At 54.7% G+C, this 16,906-nt stretch overlaps 1 protein-coding gene across 4 annotated transcripts in view; it reads right to left on the bottom strand.

Annotated features, from left to right (window-relative positions):
• Nucleotides 1-16,906, bottom strand: part of TUB (TUB bipartite transcription factor) — an 87,410-nt gene continuing 70,504 nt past the window's right edge. For 2 of the 4 annotated variants that reach the window (XM_023239531.2, XM_011286702.4), the window contains exons 2-12: nucleotides 14,400-14,451; nucleotides 13,741-13,903; nucleotides 11,628-11,771; nucleotides 10,062-10,229; nucleotides 8,920-9,041; nucleotides 8,259-8,456; nucleotides 7,863-7,975; nucleotides 6,871-6,988; nucleotides 5,242-5,340; nucleotides 4,839-5,010; nucleotides 1-4,402 (exon numbers count right to left, since the gene is read on the bottom strand). In XM_023239531.2, coding sequence (XP_023095299.1) covers nucleotides 4,269-4,402; nucleotides 4,839-5,010; nucleotides 5,242-5,340; nucleotides 6,871-6,988; nucleotides 7,863-7,975; nucleotides 8,259-8,456; nucleotides 8,920-9,041; nucleotides 10,062-10,229; nucleotides 11,628-11,771; nucleotides 13,741-13,903; nucleotides 14,400-14,451 — 1,483 coding nt within the window. In that variant the 3' untranslated portion in view covers nucleotides 1-4,268. The remainder of the gene's footprint in view (nucleotides 4,403-4,838; nucleotides 5,011-5,241; nucleotides 5,341-6,870; nucleotides 6,989-7,862; nucleotides 7,976-8,258; nucleotides 8,457-8,919; nucleotides 9,042-10,061; nucleotides 10,230-11,627; nucleotides 11,772-13,740; nucleotides 13,904-14,399; nucleotides 14,452-16,906) is intronic. The other 2 variants (XR_006586352.1, XM_023239532.2) reach the window with 2 other exon arrangements.

Raw genomic sequence — 16,906 nt, 5'->3', positions numbered from 1 at the left:
TCATGTTGAAACAGTTCAAGTTTAATTTGTTGATATATGGTCTGTACTTAGACAAACACTAAGTTCTACAACATATATAATGTCAACATGGGAAAATACCAACTTTGTCATTGCACATACCAGTAAATAAATACATTTGCTCAAGAATACCAAAGAGTTTATTCAAAAAGTCACTTAATAAAAGCACAGTTTTGCAAGTTTGTCTAAAACTCCAGATAATTTTGAACAAAAATGTCTGACCACTCCAGAATAGGAAAAGACAATCTTGTGCAAACAGACATACACATTCTAGGCATTATGAAAACTGGCTAAATGTATATTCCCAGCAAGAGAAGTGCCACCCATCCTGACCAAGTCCTCTTTGTAACTCTGGCCTTCATGAGGCCAGAGTCGGGCTTCCCTTTCTAAGCCCCTCAGAATTACTCTCTAGGAAACTCTGGATCTTGGCCTTATCTATAGCTCTGCCTGGACCTTGATGGGGGGAAAAGGAGAGGGACAGGAAAACAGAAGAGAAGAAAGGGGTGTGACATGTTTCTTAGGAAAGAAAAAAGGCACAGTGATGAGCCAGAAAAGGTAGTGATGAAAGCAGGGATCAACTTTAATTCACCCTCTTACTGAAGGCTTGGACAGTCCAACCTCCTCAGCTGTAGACGAGAAAACCACCTAGAAAAACGTGCTTTGCTCAGAATCACCTAGCTACTAAGTGCAATAGTGCTCTCTATAAGACCAACTTGCCTCTCAACTTGGTCAGAAAATTAAACCTATCCCCAGTACTTCTGGGGTATTGCTTCTCCCTCCCCCTAATCCTGAGATGACAGAATTGCAAACTGGAGGTACAGAAGGACAGGTAACCAGTAAACTCAAAACAAGAGCCCATCCCTTGGCCTGTTCCTGGGGGCTGCTATAGTTCAGTGCTGGGCACGAGATCGCAGACTCCTTAAGCTATCTGGAAAAGTGTGCTCTGAGGGCCACCTGGTATCCTGAGGTCACAGGTATAGCTTAGCAAAGAATTCTAGAAAGGGAAGGCCAGTGTTAGCACAGTAAGGGAAAAGCAGGGACTCCAGATAGGAAATGTCATTTGTGCTTGCATAACAGAGCCATGGTCATGGCTCACTGCAGACCCCACTGTGAGGAAGCATGTACTTACTAGGTTTGAAGTCCTCACTGCTGCTTATTAAATTTAGAACTGCCTCTAAATGTAAACTGGCAGAGCATTTATCTGTAAGTATTTCCAGACCCAAGACAAGCTTCTGCTTCTATAATTTTGCTGCCCTTTTTTGTCACTGAAGGATGCAGGCTCCGAAGGTCCTCTTCTAGCTTGTGATTATTACACTTGCTCGCTTCCAGTGCCTGTCCTCAGCATGAGTCTGGACCTTACCTGCTCCTCCTAAACTAGTGTCGTGATTTTTAAGGCACATTCACTAGAGTATGTTCAGATTCATCCAAAAGCATGCATATTTCTTCAGGTAATGCAAAATGGAACTGAAACTAAAATTTCTTGGATGGTATCCTCCCAGTCAGAACCCCTGGGAGAAGGAGCTGCTACTTTCCCAGGTCTACTTTCTGATCAAAGAGCGTGAAATGAAAAAAAAAAAAAAAAAAATCCACAGGTGATCATAACATCCTTATTCCTTTCCTACTCATCCTTAGAACTATAATCGTAGTAAGAAACCTCAGTTGGTGATTTGCAGATTGCCCTTTTCCCCAGTTACACACAGAGACACAGACACACACAGACAGACACAGAGCACCTTGGAGCCAGAAGGAAAGAAAAGCTAGATTTGGAGAAGAGTGGGGAAGTGAACATCACTGCTCTGTAGAAGAGCTGTTTGGGGTAAGAGGGAGTAGAGTTTTGGGGTGTGGCCCCAGGAGCAGTACAGAGGAGCTGCCGAAGGTCCCAGCTGCCCACCACCCTCGGGGCCTGCTCATTTCATCATCCAGTCACCAGGTGCGTAGAGGGTATGAAGGGCAAGAGCTGTTCCCGTGGGAGATGCTGAGCCCAGATGGTTTCCAGGGGCCCTGGCAGCTTTTTGAGTCTTTGGGCCCATGGAGAGGCCAGTGGACAGGGAAACCCAGCGTCACCAGGAGTGGGGCCTTAAGAAAAGACCTTGTGAGGCTGGAGCTCAAGCACCCATCACCCACTGCTCACCAGAGCTTTTTTCCCCAGGCCCGGGCCACACCAAGTTCCTGACCCCACCAGACTATCCAACCACCCTGCTCTCCTGCACATTTGCCCCTGGGCTTCTACCTTTTCCACATGGCCACCTGGATTCCCCCCTCCCTAGGATCTAAAACAGCTCATTCTACTTTAAAATCAGAGACGCCGCTTGACCCAGACTTGGGAGGTCTAGTTTTCATCATCCCAACTGTCAGCAGGTCTCTTCCCAAAGTGAGGAGAAGAGCCAAACTAGAACTATGGAAAGGAGGAGGGCCCCACAGTACCTCATCAAGAAGTGGATCAGCCCTGGTAAACAAAAGTCTCGTGCCCTCAAGAGTGGTCCGGAAACTAGACCAGTGGAAGGGCCTCGCACATATTCACACTAGAACAGGTGTCCCTTGCTGTGAGCACTCAATGTAGGAAATCCTAGATTAGAAGGAAATAAGAACTCAGTACCTTCCACTTAGGTCAGAACAACTCCCCCTCACTACAGAACCTCACTAGAGTAGTTAGGACTTATTTAAAAAAAATTTCTACACCACCTTTCCAAGCACACCTACTCTGAAGGGAGAAGCTATTCCTCCTTGCTTCCCCTTGACTTCTGACCACCATCTGGGCGAGTAGCCGGGGGAGGGGGGGTGGTGGTGGTAAATGACAAAACAGGTAAGGGCTTGGCTTAGCGTTTCTAAGTCTTCAGGGTAGATGGTGCCATCCCAAGAGGAGGAGGATGGAGGGGGGAGATCAGGCCCAGCCCTGGAACACTCACACCCCACCCATCACACCCGAATAGAGAAAGGGGCAGCAGCCTTGCTAAGGCCTGCCCTCTGAGCCAAACACAAGCCAGTCTCAGAGTGATACCCAAAAAGCCAGCTTTCAGTCTCTGTAACCAGACAAAAGGGTGAGGGTATGCAGACTGGGTCCCAGGAAGGCCAGGAACCAGTTTCTTGGGGGACGGTAGGAACAAAGAAATCAAGGGAGCTGAACTTTGCCACTAACCAGCCAGGTGACCCAGTGCAAGTCCCATTCCTGTTATGATTCACCTAAAGTACTACTAGCTCATCACTAAAGGCCCTGCCATCTCTGAGCTCTCGTGGTTCTAAAATACTCCCTGCTTTCTTCACCCTGCCCCACTCCCACCCAGGAAGAGCCACACCTTGACTGACCATAGGAGGAGCTGAAGCACAGGCAAGAGCACTGAGCTGGAATTTCTTCCCGGAGCATGCCAGGGTTCAGGAGTAGTGCTCTGCCCACTAGAGTCCCAGGCCCGCCTACCTGTGTGCACTCAGGCTGACAAGCTGGTCCCCGTCCACATTTACTGGGGATAGTGCAGGAACTGCTCAGTAGAAAGCTCCTCCGGCAGTTGACAGGACTCCCGAGATAGCCCTAGTCCAGGGAGCCTCTCCGTGTACCTCTTGCACGTGGACCTGTGTCCTACAGGCCCCATCCTCTAAGACATCTGGCCTGGAGGCCCAGCCTCCTACTGCCTGTCTCTGTGCACATGGAGAAAACCTCCCACAGCCAGGCCCCTACAGTCCTGACAAGGTCCTGCCACTCACCTTTCCCAAACCCCTATAACTCCTCCCAGCCTGGCTGAGGCCTCCTGAAGCCAGAGGACTTTCTGTAGTTAGCAAAGGACTTGGTAGCCGATCCTTGCCCTTCTGTGTAAAGTTGATGTACCCAACACAAACACTGTGCCCTTCACGAATGGGGGACCCGTTGTCCCCTGACTCCTAGGCTGAGGGGATGGCTGGGCCACAGGAGCCCTGCATTGTGCTTCCTCTCCCTCTACACGTCTTCCTACCTTCCAGCTGAAGAGGCCACCCAGCTTGGCAAACATGATTGCAGCAGGATACTAACCCAAGAGTTGGGGGGGTGTGTGTGTGCAGCCCTTGGGGCACAGGAAGAATTCATTCTGGTCCATTCACACACACCTCCCCCATCTAGTCCTCTGTCTCAGCAGTGGAGGCCGGTCTGAGCTGGCTGGGCCAGGGAGCCACCGAGAACAGAAGGTTCATCTGGCAGGAGGCCTATGTACAGAGGGTAGGCAGGGCTGTCTCTGCAGGCAGCTCCACTCCAGGCTGGGCAACCCCAACGGGCACAAGGAGGCCCTCTACTCGCAGGCCAGCTTGCTGTCGAAGCTGGACAGGGCGATGGCGAAGGCCTGCAGCGCACACAGTGGGTAGTTGTAATCCATGGTGAACACATCCTCTGCTACACGGCCAAACTGCATCACAATGTAGTCCGCTGGAGGCAGGCACAAGTGTGCACAGAGAGGACAGGGCAGGGATAGTAGAGATGAGGAAGCGGGAAGAGAAGGAAGCCGAGATGCCAAGGGAAATCCCAAAGGAGGTAAAACACAGACCAATGGGGAGAAGTGGTGGGAAAGGGGGAGCAGATGACACAAGGAGAAAGATGTATAAACACCAGAAGACAGAAGAGAAAAAGTCCATTCAGAGGGTGTTTCCACACCTGAGACTGCTGACTAGGGTTAGGGCTCCAAAGAAGGTTCTTCCAAAGGCCTCCCCGTCATTATGGTTAGAGAGCTCTTGACATCTGACCTAAGCCGTATGACCCACGTCCTTAAGCTCTGGCCTGTAAAGGCTGGGCTGGGTGAGTGAATCCTGAGCTACAGGCCATGGCTACCACGTGGATGATAATGAGTAAGGGCAGAAACACTCACGGTCATTGCCATGGATGATCTGGAAGTTCTTCACAGAGGCCTGTGTGACACGCCCATGGAAGTTGAGTACGTAGGACTGTGTGTCGTCATTCCAGACAGGCGTCTTGTTTTGCAGCTCAATGATACTCTCCGTGTTCTTATTCTGCCAGCGTGCTAGCAGCGTCTCATGCTCCTGGGAAGGCAGCCTCCCCTGAGCCAGGCCCAGCCCTGTGCTGCCGCACCACAACCACCCTGAAGAGGGATGTGCCCTGGGGGTGGGGTTCTTAGATTTCCCTAGACCTCCACAGCTTCTTACACTGTGTCTCCTCCACAGACACAAGCCAGCTACAGTTCTGTCCACAGAAGTGCATGCAGAGGCTGGGATGATGGGGAAGGCGGGGGGGGGGGGGGGGCAGAGACTCACGTTTCGGGGCCGGATGGAGACTCTCTCATGAACCATGTTCATGCCTGGGACAATCACACTCATCTTCCGTGGCCCCTTGAAACCTAAGACGTTTGTCTCCTGGGAAACAAACACAGAGCGAGAACTCAACACTGGAGAGGACTCTACTTACCTCACGGAGAGATGGCAGGGGCGTGGGGAGAGGGAATAAAGATGATGAGCTCGTTTCCAGCCTCTCCACTTGAATGTCTAACAGGCATCTCTAAACTTGACACATGCAGAACCAAGCTCCCCAATCTCCACTCTGCCTAAACCAGCAACACCTACAGTCTCTCACTTAATTCTTCCATTTGTTCATGCTTGACTCCTCTCTTTCACTCACAACCCACTTCTAATCCATCAGCAAATGCTGTCAACTCGACCTTCAAATTATATCCAGAACTCAACCACTTTCTACCAGCATCACGTCTCACCAAGATGACAGTAATAACCTTTATCTGGATTCCTTGTTTCCAACCTTCCCTACCCCCCATCTTTTCACACAGCAGCAAGCAGTCAAGTCCCATGCTTTGCCTCCACTGTTCATTCACATTAAAAGCTGAAGGCCTTACCCTGACCACAAGGCCTCACATGGTATGGCCCCATCACTGTCCTCTCCACACCATCTGCTCTCCTCTGCACTCACTCTGCCCTCCTTGCTATTCCCCATACATGCCAGTCACTCAGGACATTAGCACTGGCTGTGTTCTCCCCTACACCTACATGGCTGGCTCCAACTTCCTTCCGGGCTTTACCCAAGTGCTACCTCAGGGAGACCCTCCCTACCATCCTTCCTAAAAGCTTACACACACCTAATATTTCATATCCCTCTTCCCTGCTTTGTTGTTTCCTCTTCACATTCATCAGGAACATTATTTTGTTTATATGTTTTATAGCTTGTCTCCCCTACCAGAGGCTTAAGGTATAAATTTACATCTCTCTTCTTCACTATTGTATCTTCAGTGCCTCAAACAGTACCTGCAACACAGCTGGGGCTCAGAAAGCATTTGGAGTTTTGGGCTGCCTCCCCAAAGGTGACCAGCAGGTGGCAGCACAGGATCATACAAAACAGCTACAGAGCTCCCAGACTGGCCACCTTAGAAGTATCCGTGCCCAGGTTAATGGAGGTACCAATCCCCCATTTTAAAATGGAGACAAATCCCCTGTATTTATATTCCAGTTTGGTCATTTAGAATCTATAGGACACTGGCAAGTGACCCAACCTCTGAGCTTCAGTTTCATCTATATGATAAAAGATATAAGACTGAGCTCTTAGGTTGTACATTCAGTGAAGTGATTATGCAAAGGGCCTTGTAGTCCATGAGGGCCTACATACCAAAGGGAGGACATGAGGGATGACCCAGGCCTCCTGTCTCCTTTCCCAGAGGCTCCCAGGCTGGGCTATATAGAGCTCACCTGGTTCCCAAGGCTCCCTGGCCAGATGGCCATCTGTGGTCTGAGCTCTGAAGACAGGGGCCACTCCAACAGAGAGCAGCCCAACTCTGTACAGTCTTGTCTACTCACAAAGCGAGATGGGAAAGCCCACAGGTGGGGCAAGTCCTCCGTGTCATGTCTAACTTGGAGACTAGAGACCAGGAATGCAGGACTCACATAGCACACGGCTGCCAACTCCTGACGCAAGGCTCCACTTTCCAAAGTAGAGGATGATGCCTTCTGAGGGTTGACTCCATTGTCATAAACGGTGAACTTAGTGCCCATGAGGTTAGACCTGAAGGACAGGCAATCGATAAAGGATCATACACCCTAAGGTGCCCTAAGGCAGGGAAAAGCTCAGTCTGTCCCATGAGGAGCCTGCAGAACATACTGGATTGAGCCAGGAACAGACCTGGGTGGGGGGGACCCCGCTCACTGAATCCCCATGTTTGATCATGGGCACAAGGCCTGGATTTGCTCTGAAGAGAATCAAAGGGCATCTTAGTTCAGTGAGGGAAATTCCAGGAGGTAAATCTGGGATCCACAAGTTTCCCTCAAGGAACAGGAGTGCTCCTCTCATGGGAGGTGAGCAAGCACAACGGCATGTGGCAAGACTGTAAAGGGGACTCAACATCCTGTAGAGAGTGGGTATCACAGATGAACTCCTCTGTCCCATCCAGCCCATGGTGTTGGTCCAGCCCCATCTCCAGCATTACCTCCTCATCTCTAAGCTTGACTTCTGTTTCCCCGATCTGGCACTCTGCTCCTCAGCAAACATTCCCCAAGAACTAGCTCAGAGCCCTTCTCCGATCCCAATTCTCTTCCCTCAAGGGCTCTAGCACAGACCATGGGGCCACAGCAGCTCTTCCATGGTGGCCTACATCTTCAATGACTTCCTGAGATTTTGATCCACCACTCTTGGCAGGCCTGTGCCCCACTCGCCTGGGAGCAGCTTAGGGTAGGGTGCGCAAGGTCCATCCCCAAGTCTGGCTCTAGACTGGCACAGACCTGGGCCTGTGGTTGGATCTGATGGACAGACGGAATTCCATGAGCGGATCTGACCCCTAACCTAGAGCTCCTTCAGGGACAAGACATGGCCTGTCCAGGGTCAGGGTCTGGCCCTGCCCCTCCCTCCCACCCCTGCCTGCTTCCCAGGGGAGCGCTAGTACCGCAGTTTCCCGATGTAGCTGTCCCCTCCTCGAGACAAGTCTGTTGGGTCCACAGAGATGAGGTAATTGGAAGTTTTACTCTTCTTTCTCTTCCTTCCCGCCAAGAGGAACACCTTGGGGAATGGAGCAAAGTCACGTTCCAGGCCCAGCCTCTGGTCACAATTACGGGTGCCCCTCACACACACGACTCTCCTTTGCGTCGGCTCCTGAACATATGTGTGTGCATGCACACATGCGCACCAGCAGACACAAAGGTACGCACCGACCAGGTACGGAGGCTTCTGTCCCTTTGGGGGAACTGAAAGGTCAGTGCTGGATCTGAGGCTTCCGGTCACATCCCAGCCCCGGGACCTCAGGCCATCCCCCGGCAGAACTGCAGGTGCAGGCCAACCTCACCTTCTTCCCATCCTCGCGGTCCAGGTGCAGGAAGTAGGTGGGGTACATCCCCCGGTCCATCCCCTTCTTGTCCCGCGTGATGCGGCACTTGATGGTGATACCTTGGGGGGCCGGCCTCAGTGCAAACTCCTCAAGATCCTGGACCTCAACATCCCCCGAGGGTTCTGGGGCTGTTGGGCTGGGGGCCGAGGCTGCCTCCTACCGGGGAGAGAGTAGGAGCCTGATGCCCCAGAGATCTGGAGCAGGTGCAGTTGGCAGTCTGGGATCCAAAGCTGCCCTCTGGGGTGGTGGTGGTGGGAATTGGGGCAAGGTCCTTGGGACATGGGCCTGGCCATGCTGGCCCTGGGGTCAGCAGCCAGCACCTCAGCCCTTCTCCCACCTCAGCTGTCCCTGGGGGTGGAGACGGAGGATGTGGGCAGGTTCTCAGGGCCATCCTGTCCAACTCGAGCCCTACCCCTCCGCCCCCCGCGCCTGGCCTGACTGGGGAGGAGGCAGGATAGGAGGACAGAAGAGCCCTGGTCCAGAGAAGCTCCTGGTGGGCACCTAGGCCTAGTCCCAGGAGAGCCAACTATCATTTCTTCACACCCATTCCCCTGCAGCCCAGATGATCACCCTCCGAAGACTGCCGTCCACACCCCTGCTGGGCAGGAGAGCGCCTCACCCTGACAGACTTCCTGCTGGTAGCAGAGCTGGGGCGGGTGTTGCTGTTTAGCTGGGAAGAACTGGAGCTATTCTCGTCCTCATCCTCCTCTTCCTCTTCAAAGCTCATGCTGCTAGAGACACCTGGGCCAGGCAGGGGAGCAGGCAGGGCCGAGGGGTCACATATACACGCCTGGACAAACACCTGTTCAGAAGCACTGAGCCACCCGTACACGTACAGCCATATGTACACACGTGGGTACACACACACACTCAAATATACGCAACGACACATTCTCTCAAGCGCACACGTGAGCTGGGGATGCTCACAGTCAGTGTGTGACCCCGCCCCAGCTTTAGCTCAGTCCCCCCATGAGTTTCCCCCAAACCCCCAGTCACAGTGCCCAACTCCTGGGTAGTGAGGCCTGAGCAGAGCTGACCCTGTGCACGGGGCCTTCATGACCACCAGAGGCCTCAGCTGGCACAGGCAATGGCATCTGCTTGGGGGAGGCCCAGTTCCTCACCCAGCCTGATGTGCAGGGGCTGCCGACTCCCCTCCCAGCCTGTCTGCGGCCTCTGTCTACGCATTGCTCCCCACCTGGAATGCTGTCCCCAGCCTCACGCTGCCTCAGTGGCCCTTTCTCCAGGAAGCCGGCCCTGATCTGACTTGTTGGAGCATGTGGCACTGCCAGGCTTCCCTCTACCACCGTGTGCCAGGGACTCCCTCAGGCAGGGCTCACGGAGGTGCAACTCTGGGCAGCAGGTTTCCCGGGAGGATGTGCCCTGCCTCTCGGCATTCTGGCTCTGCTCCCCGAGCTGAGCAGGTACAGGGGAAACATTGTGCAAAAGGAGCTTTTTCAAAGGAACCAAAGGGAAAGGAAATCTGTCTCCAAACCCAGACCTCCCTGGGGACAGGAGATGGAAGTAGGGAGAGAGGGCTGGGCTGTGGACAGGTTGCTCACTCCAGTTCACATCTATTTCCCTTAACTTGGCTTTATCAGGGGCCCCTACACCCAAGTTTCTCATTGGTGTCCAACTGTGCCCCCCTACCAGGGCCTAGGAGGGACCGCAACAGACACAGGAGGACCATGCTCCTCCAGAAGGGTACATCTATGAACCTGGGACTGAGCTTCGGGGGTGTCACTGAAACCCCACAGGGCTCACCCTTCCTCTGCATCGTGGCACGGAGGTCCTGCCCGCTGGGCTGTGCGCCCCCACCAGCTGCCGTCTCCCCTGCGTCCTGGGCGTGGTCTGACTGGCCCACAGTCAGGATCTGCACCGGGCCTCGGGCCTCACACTTGTCTTCTGCCAGTGCTGCTGGCCCGCTGGTGCCTGCAGGCCACGGACACTCCTGAGTTCCGTGGGGATTCGGGGGGAGGGAGAATCTGGATTCTCAGACATCCTTAAAGTGGGTGAGGGACGAGTGGGGAGACTCTCTGCAAAACTTTATTTGCAAAACTGATCTTTAGAAAAAACTAATGATTGCTGCCAGCCTGTTAACGATCGGTAAGCTACGAAGGGACATGGACTTCGTTTCTTCTGCTGTTCCCCCAAGTTAGCTGCCGAGGGTTGGTTTGAAATGCTTCACATCCCTATGGAAAAACAGCCATCTACAAAACCAACTGCACAGTGAAAAGGACAAGATGGAGAACAAAGATCGATCGTGACCAGACCCAAGGCCACCACTCGTTCACAGACGTGACCAGCTCCTGGTTACCAGTGCTGATCTCTCTCTCTCTCTCTCTCTCCAACACAGACACACCCGTGCTGCTCGCTCACTCACGCGCGCGCGCGCGCTCTCTCTCTCTCTCTCTCTCTCTCTCTCTCTCTCTCTCTCTCTCTCACACACACACACACACACACACACACACACACACACACACACACACACGGTAACTCATAGACATCATTCGAAACATATGGGGCCTCCTGAAAAAGGTGGGGTTTGGCATACACTCGCTTTCCCACATGGAAGATCTCCCGTCCCACATCACCCAGCCCCAGGTGCCCAAGTAACAGAAGGCCTGGCCCACACAGGTGGCAGCTGCCCTGCCTGGTTGGGCTGTGCGCCAAATGCTGCTGTCAGCTCCAGAAGCCTAGGAACCCGGACATACCACTGTCCAACCATGGCCCACAGGCCTGGCAATCACTGGTCCCTGCCCAAGGGTTGAGGACACAGAGTGTCTAGCCAGCAGAGACAGGACTCGTGGCAGGAGCCACTATAAAACTGTCCTCGATCTCTGGGGATCTTTTCTGGAGAGAGAGGAGCACAGAGAACAGACTGGTTTGTGGGCCCGGAGGCTGGAGTCAGGACTCGAGCAGAGAGTGGAGGAAGCCCACAGGGCAACCATGAGCGCTGCACAAGGATGGGCAGGCGGCCCGGGAGGCTGTGACACCTGTTGCAGGGAGCGTCCTGGGGCAGGACACAGGCAGCTGGCCAGGCAGGCACTCAGGCCGGGTGGGGGAGGGACTTCCCAGGCCTGACCCAGCCGAGATGCATGTCACTTCTGGCAGCAGGCAGAGCTTGCCCACACCCACAGGCCAGCGCAGGAACCCCATGAGCTAGACGAAGCCTATGAGCCAGCTGGGTGGGGGCCTGAGTGCCATTCCGGGCCTTCGTGGAGGCCTCCCGCCCTGTCCCTTACCTCCAAGTCTGGAGGAGAAGCCTCCCCCCAACCCTCCAGTGGGAGCCAGGCCTCCTGAGGAGGGCTGTAGTGGAGGCAAGCCAACCTTTGTGCTTCCCCTTCTTCTCCTTCCTAGAGGCCCCGCCCTGGCCTCCTGCTGCTGCGGCTGCCTTGGTTCTCTTGGCTGAGGCTGGTGCTGTTGGGCGGGCAGCTCCCAGCTGTGCACTGGTAACTGGGTCGGCCTCTTGAACTGCTCAGGAGACAGCCAGAGAGAGAGCAATGGGTGAGATCTAGGTGAGAGCAGAGGTCCAAGTGGAACTCACTTCTCAGCACAACATTTCCCAGGGCTGCACCACCACCTGAGCCCCACCGGGGCCTCTGAACCACCCATCTTGACAAGGCACAGGGGCCCAGGGCAGGCTGGGCCGGAAGGAGGTGGCACCCCCACTCCAGTGTGATAAAGTCACAGCAAGCTGGCCCACACCATGATCCATCAAGAAGCACTGCAGTCAGTCTCTGGGCCAGCAAACATTCTGAGCCTGGGCAGGGGAAGGGAGAAGATCCGGAGAATGTGGGTCACTGAAAATGGTAAAGACAGAAAAGGCTGCATCTCCTAGAAGAGCCCAGAACTAGCAGGACAAGCACGGCGGGGAGCCTGCGCTGGCCCTCACAGGACAAGTCCACAGGAGCCTGGATGCTGGAGCACCCCCAAGGCAGGAGAATAAGTCTGGGACATGAAGAGTTACACACACTGACAGAGAGGCCTCACAAGGATCACAGCTGGATGGCTTCCAAAGTCTCCACACATCAGGACCCCAACCTGCTCAAAGTCCCTGAATGACTTCTCAATGCTCATAACATGAAGATGACCAACATGCTCTTGTGAGTCTGGCCCCTCCAGCTCCCCTCCACTTGGCCTTAGCCTTAATCTCACACTCCTCACTTCTCAGGAGACCCAAGTCCCAGCCACACCAGGCTCTTTCAGTGCCTTGTGCACCCGGTCCTCCCTCTTGCCACAGAAGCCTTGCTCCAGCTGCCTGAACCGCCCTCACTATTGACTGTCCCCTAACCCCAACTGAACTCCCACTCAACCTGTGCCCTCCTCAGGGAGGCTTTCCCTGACCCCAGTCTGGGAGTAGGCTCTCTGCCATTCACTCCCAGAGCCTGGTTTCTTTCTGCAAAATACACCTGTTTCTGCAAAATACATCTGTTTAACTCTCTCTGCCCTCTGAGACCTTAAGGTTCATGCATGAACAGAGACCACACCTGTTTTGTGGTTACCCAGCACCCTCAGCCTCTAATCCAGAGCCTAACATAAACCAAGCCCTCAAAATATATTTAAGAAACAAATATTTAACATGAATGAGCATGGCCAATAAATCAAAAACCACTTGCTGGGATAAACACTTCTGATTTACCTCAAACTCCCCAATCATCCTCTGGAAACGATCCCATTGTACTTAACACCAGGAGCCAGCAGAGGGCAGGGCGGGAGACAGCTAGGGCCCCAGGTGGGGGTGGCAGGTACTCTAGGACATCCCCAGCCCAGGCCAGCCAATCACCTGTGAGGCCGCCTCCTGGGGCCCTGCCCATTGCTCAGAGCTGGGCAAACACTGGCCCTCCAGGGCAGCAGGAGGCACGCAGCCTGGTCTTGAGTCTCAGCAGGGAACAGCACTCAGCAGACTGGACTACCGTGGAACACACCATGGCCGCTTCAATGTTTCAAAGCCCCGAGAAACAGAATTATCCTCACTTTGCAATGGGAGAAAACAGACCCAGAGAGGGGAAATGACTTGCTCACAGTCACAAATGAGCAGGTGACCTATGGTGGTGCGACCAGAAGCTGTGTCTTGTCACATGGGAGGCACACTCCCTCCGGAAGGGCTGCTGTCCTTCTGCGGGCCTGGCCCTGCCCCGGGCACACAATCTGTACTCAAGAAAACAGCTGCTGAAACAGCTGCATGGCAGTGACTTACGAGACTCCCAAAGCCTCAAGATGCCTGAGCATATGCAGGGGCCCCGGGCTCCAGGCCCCAGCCTCCCTCGGCCCGCCTCCCTCCACCTGAGCTGGGAGCCGCAACCAGCCTGAGCACACCCTGATGGGGTGAGCCCCTCGCCGGCGCAGGCAGGCAGAAAGTCCCTGAGGGGCTCCCCAAAGCAAAGCCAGGGTATGAAGCCACAGCACAGGGGCCTGCGCAGGCTGACCCAAGGGCAGATACCTTGGTAGCTGGTGCTGCCACTGCTGCTGAGGTAGGACTCCACCAGGGGGGCCTGCTCCTCCGACTGCCGGGCCCGCCGGCTCCGGGGCCGCCCATCCGCATTGGCCTGCACCATCAGGGGTTCCTGACGCTTCTTCTTCTGCTTCTGCTCCAGCAGGGCCCGCTACAGAGGCACCGGACAGGCAGGGAAGTTGGCGGGCCCTGAGAGGGCAGCCTATCACTTCCGCAGGCTCCCAACTGGGAGGCTCCAGTTGGGCAGGCTCCCAACTGGGATCAAAGAGAAGGCCCTACTCGTTCAGCTCAGTTCTAGAGGTTGCGATGGGATCCACAGCCCACTCCGGACCAAGGTACCTTGAGACTCAGGGTCCAGGAAAAGGAGGCAAAAGTGAGCCCGGGGAGTTGCCCTGGCAGGACCCCAGCACAGATGTCCAGGGTTCCACCTGCAGTGGTCCAGCTGCCTATCCCACAGAAGCCCTGGGTTCTGGGGCAACGCTAATGCTGAGCTGGCAGAGAGGGCTTGCCTGTCTTCTGTGAGAGCCTCCTCCTCCCCAGACAGAGCCACCCCAGGAAGGGAGACAATCCTCCCTCCCCACCCTTGGAGACTCAGGCCAAGACGCCAAATGCTGACCACGCCTCCACCTGGCCCCAGCCCCACTCACCTGCCGGTCAAGCTTCTGCTGCCTCAGGTTGCTGCCCTCATCATCTAAGACACTGCAGAGGGAGAGAGGGGCACTCAGGGCCTGCCTACCATGTGCCAGGATGGAGCCCAGAGCCCACCCCCAGCACATCTGCATTCTTTAAACCCCTCCTGTCATGACTCCTGGGTACATAGGAGAGGGAGGAAGGGTGGAGCCACCCTCTGGAAATTGGCTCCAGACAAAAAGGTGTGAGCCATATTTTAGCCACTTTAGAGCTTTCTCCTGCTGGGATCCCTGATGATTCAAGGAATTCCTAGTCAGCCTGGCCCCAGTAAGTACAGGAGGAGACTTTCCCTTTGCGCCCATGAGCAGGAACATGCCTGAGATCCAGGAAACCTGTCCCAAGGCACCAGGCAGAAGCTGGGCCCAAGGCCGGGCTTCAGAGTCAGGTGCCCGTCCGTTCCAGGTGCCTCTCGGATCTCACCAGCTCTTCCCCTCTCTTTCCATCCTTTCTGGAGGAGGCTGGATCCTCTGGGGCAGACACCTTCCCCTTCTGTTCAAACTCCTGGCTCTCCGGGTGGCAGAATGGAGGTGCTAACACTGCCCACTCCCCTTCCCCACTTAAAGAGGGTTGAGGGTCCCCTCATTTGGGAGAGTGAAGCTAAAACACCAACCAGTCCCTCAGGGCAGGGCTGGGTGGGCATGTCTGCAAACAGACACAGCATGTCAGCACATAGCCCAGCAACCAGCCAATATGGCGCAGGGGGCACCAGGGCATCAAATCCTTGAGTCCCTAAGGTCTTAGAACAGGTAGCATCACCTCACATACACCAGACCTGCCTCCCAGGAAGGTAAGCATAATCAGCGAGCTCCAACCACTTAGCCTTCCTTCTCGTCCAAGACACATACATGAGACCCAAGCCCAAATTCTATAAAAGCCAAGGTTAAGGGGTAAGATTGGAGCCTGAGGATCTGAGCCCTGGGAATCCCCAGGCTGCCCTGGCCCAGTTATGCTGGAGCCTGCCCCTGAACCAGACCTGTGTGGGCACCTGCACAGGCTTGCCTGAGTGCATCAGGTCTGTGTGTAAAGCTCTAAGTGTATCTCATGCATGTGAACACACGGGGATGTGTGCAAATATAGGAGTACATCTACGTGGATAAGCACATACCTGGATATCAATGCATGTAAACACCTGCGTAAGAAGTGGGTGTGCTTGTGTGCAGGTGAGTACAGTGTGCATGTAAGGGGGAAAGATGAGGTCAAGTCGCCCCACAGACAAGGTAAAGCCATTTCCACCTCCTCCTGACAACAGCAGCTCTTTCTAGCTGGACCAATCATTGACTTGAAAGGACCCTTCAGCTCATTCAAACTACCTGTGCATCCATCTACTGGGGCAGCCGGGCTGGGGGTGGGGGGTGGGGGGCGGGGGGGGGGGGCAGGAAGTCCACGGATTACACAGCTCACTGCCCACCTCTGGCTTCACCCACACACCTCCCTGGCCACAAGCTATAACGACTGCATGTTTTTAACTGGCAGCTGTCCTACCTACTTGAAGGCCTTTCCTGATACCCAGGGACTGCTGTACACTCAAGAGGAGCCCTAACTGTGACCTGGGGCCATGCACAGCCTTATTCACCAAAATCCTTGGCTGCCAGAGCACAAGAGAAAACACTACTAAACAGACATGCTCGAAGTCAAGGGCTCGGCCCACCTAAAATAGTCTAGAGCTGCATGTGGGACTCCCTGAAAGCATTGCCAGGGCCGAGGACAGGGAAGAAGCTCCTAAAAACGCAAGCTGTCTGGGACAGTGAGTGCCCCATCAGAGAAAACAGGCATGACGGGAGAGTGGCAGCAAGGGTCTTGAAGAAAGGATGACGGTACTAGAGTGAGCAAGATGCCTGGGGGCCCTGCCAGGTCTGAGAGGCTACATCTCTGCCACTGGTCTCTCCACCTAAGTCAGTGGTCTGACTGAATAACACCAAGGCAAAGCGTCTGCTCCCACAGACTTCAACAGGTCAGTCCACAAACACCACTGTCTACCCTGGGCTGCTGCACGAGCAATGCATATTCATTTATAACTTCCCGGATACAGATGGAGACTGCAGTCTGGACTCCATGTGGCACCTGGCTGACAGAAGCGACGGGGCCTGAAATCCACCCGTGCTCTGCTTGCCAAGCTCTGTGCCTGGGTGCACACGGGGCGGCCTGTAATCTCAGTCACGTGCCAGTGGCCTGGCTACAGGCGACCGTGTCACCTCTGCCAGACTGCCGGCTCCACCTCCCGCCAGCAGGAGAGGCAGTCTCATGGCTTGCTGGGATGATGCGAGTCGCTCGTACTTTCACAGGACAGGGCAGGGCAGAGGGCACTCATCTGGGTCATCCTGGCACTGGGCTTGCTGAGCAGGGCAATGAAGATGCCTCCCATGGTGCTGACACTAAAATCTAGGGTCATTGAGAAAAGGGGACATCCAGGGGCGCCTGGGTGGCTCAGTCAGTTGAGAGTCCGACTTTGGCTCAGGTCATGATC

This window comes from Felis catus, chromosome D1 (genome assembly GCF_018350175.1).
Source record: "Felis catus isolate Fca126 chromosome D1, F.catus_Fca126_mat1.0, whole genome shotgun sequence".
NCBI lineage: Eukaryota > Metazoa > Chordata > Mammalia > Carnivora > Felidae > Felis > Felis catus.
The sequence above is the reverse complement of the archived record's forward strand: the minus strand, read 5'-3'. Positions and strand labels throughout refer to the sequence as shown.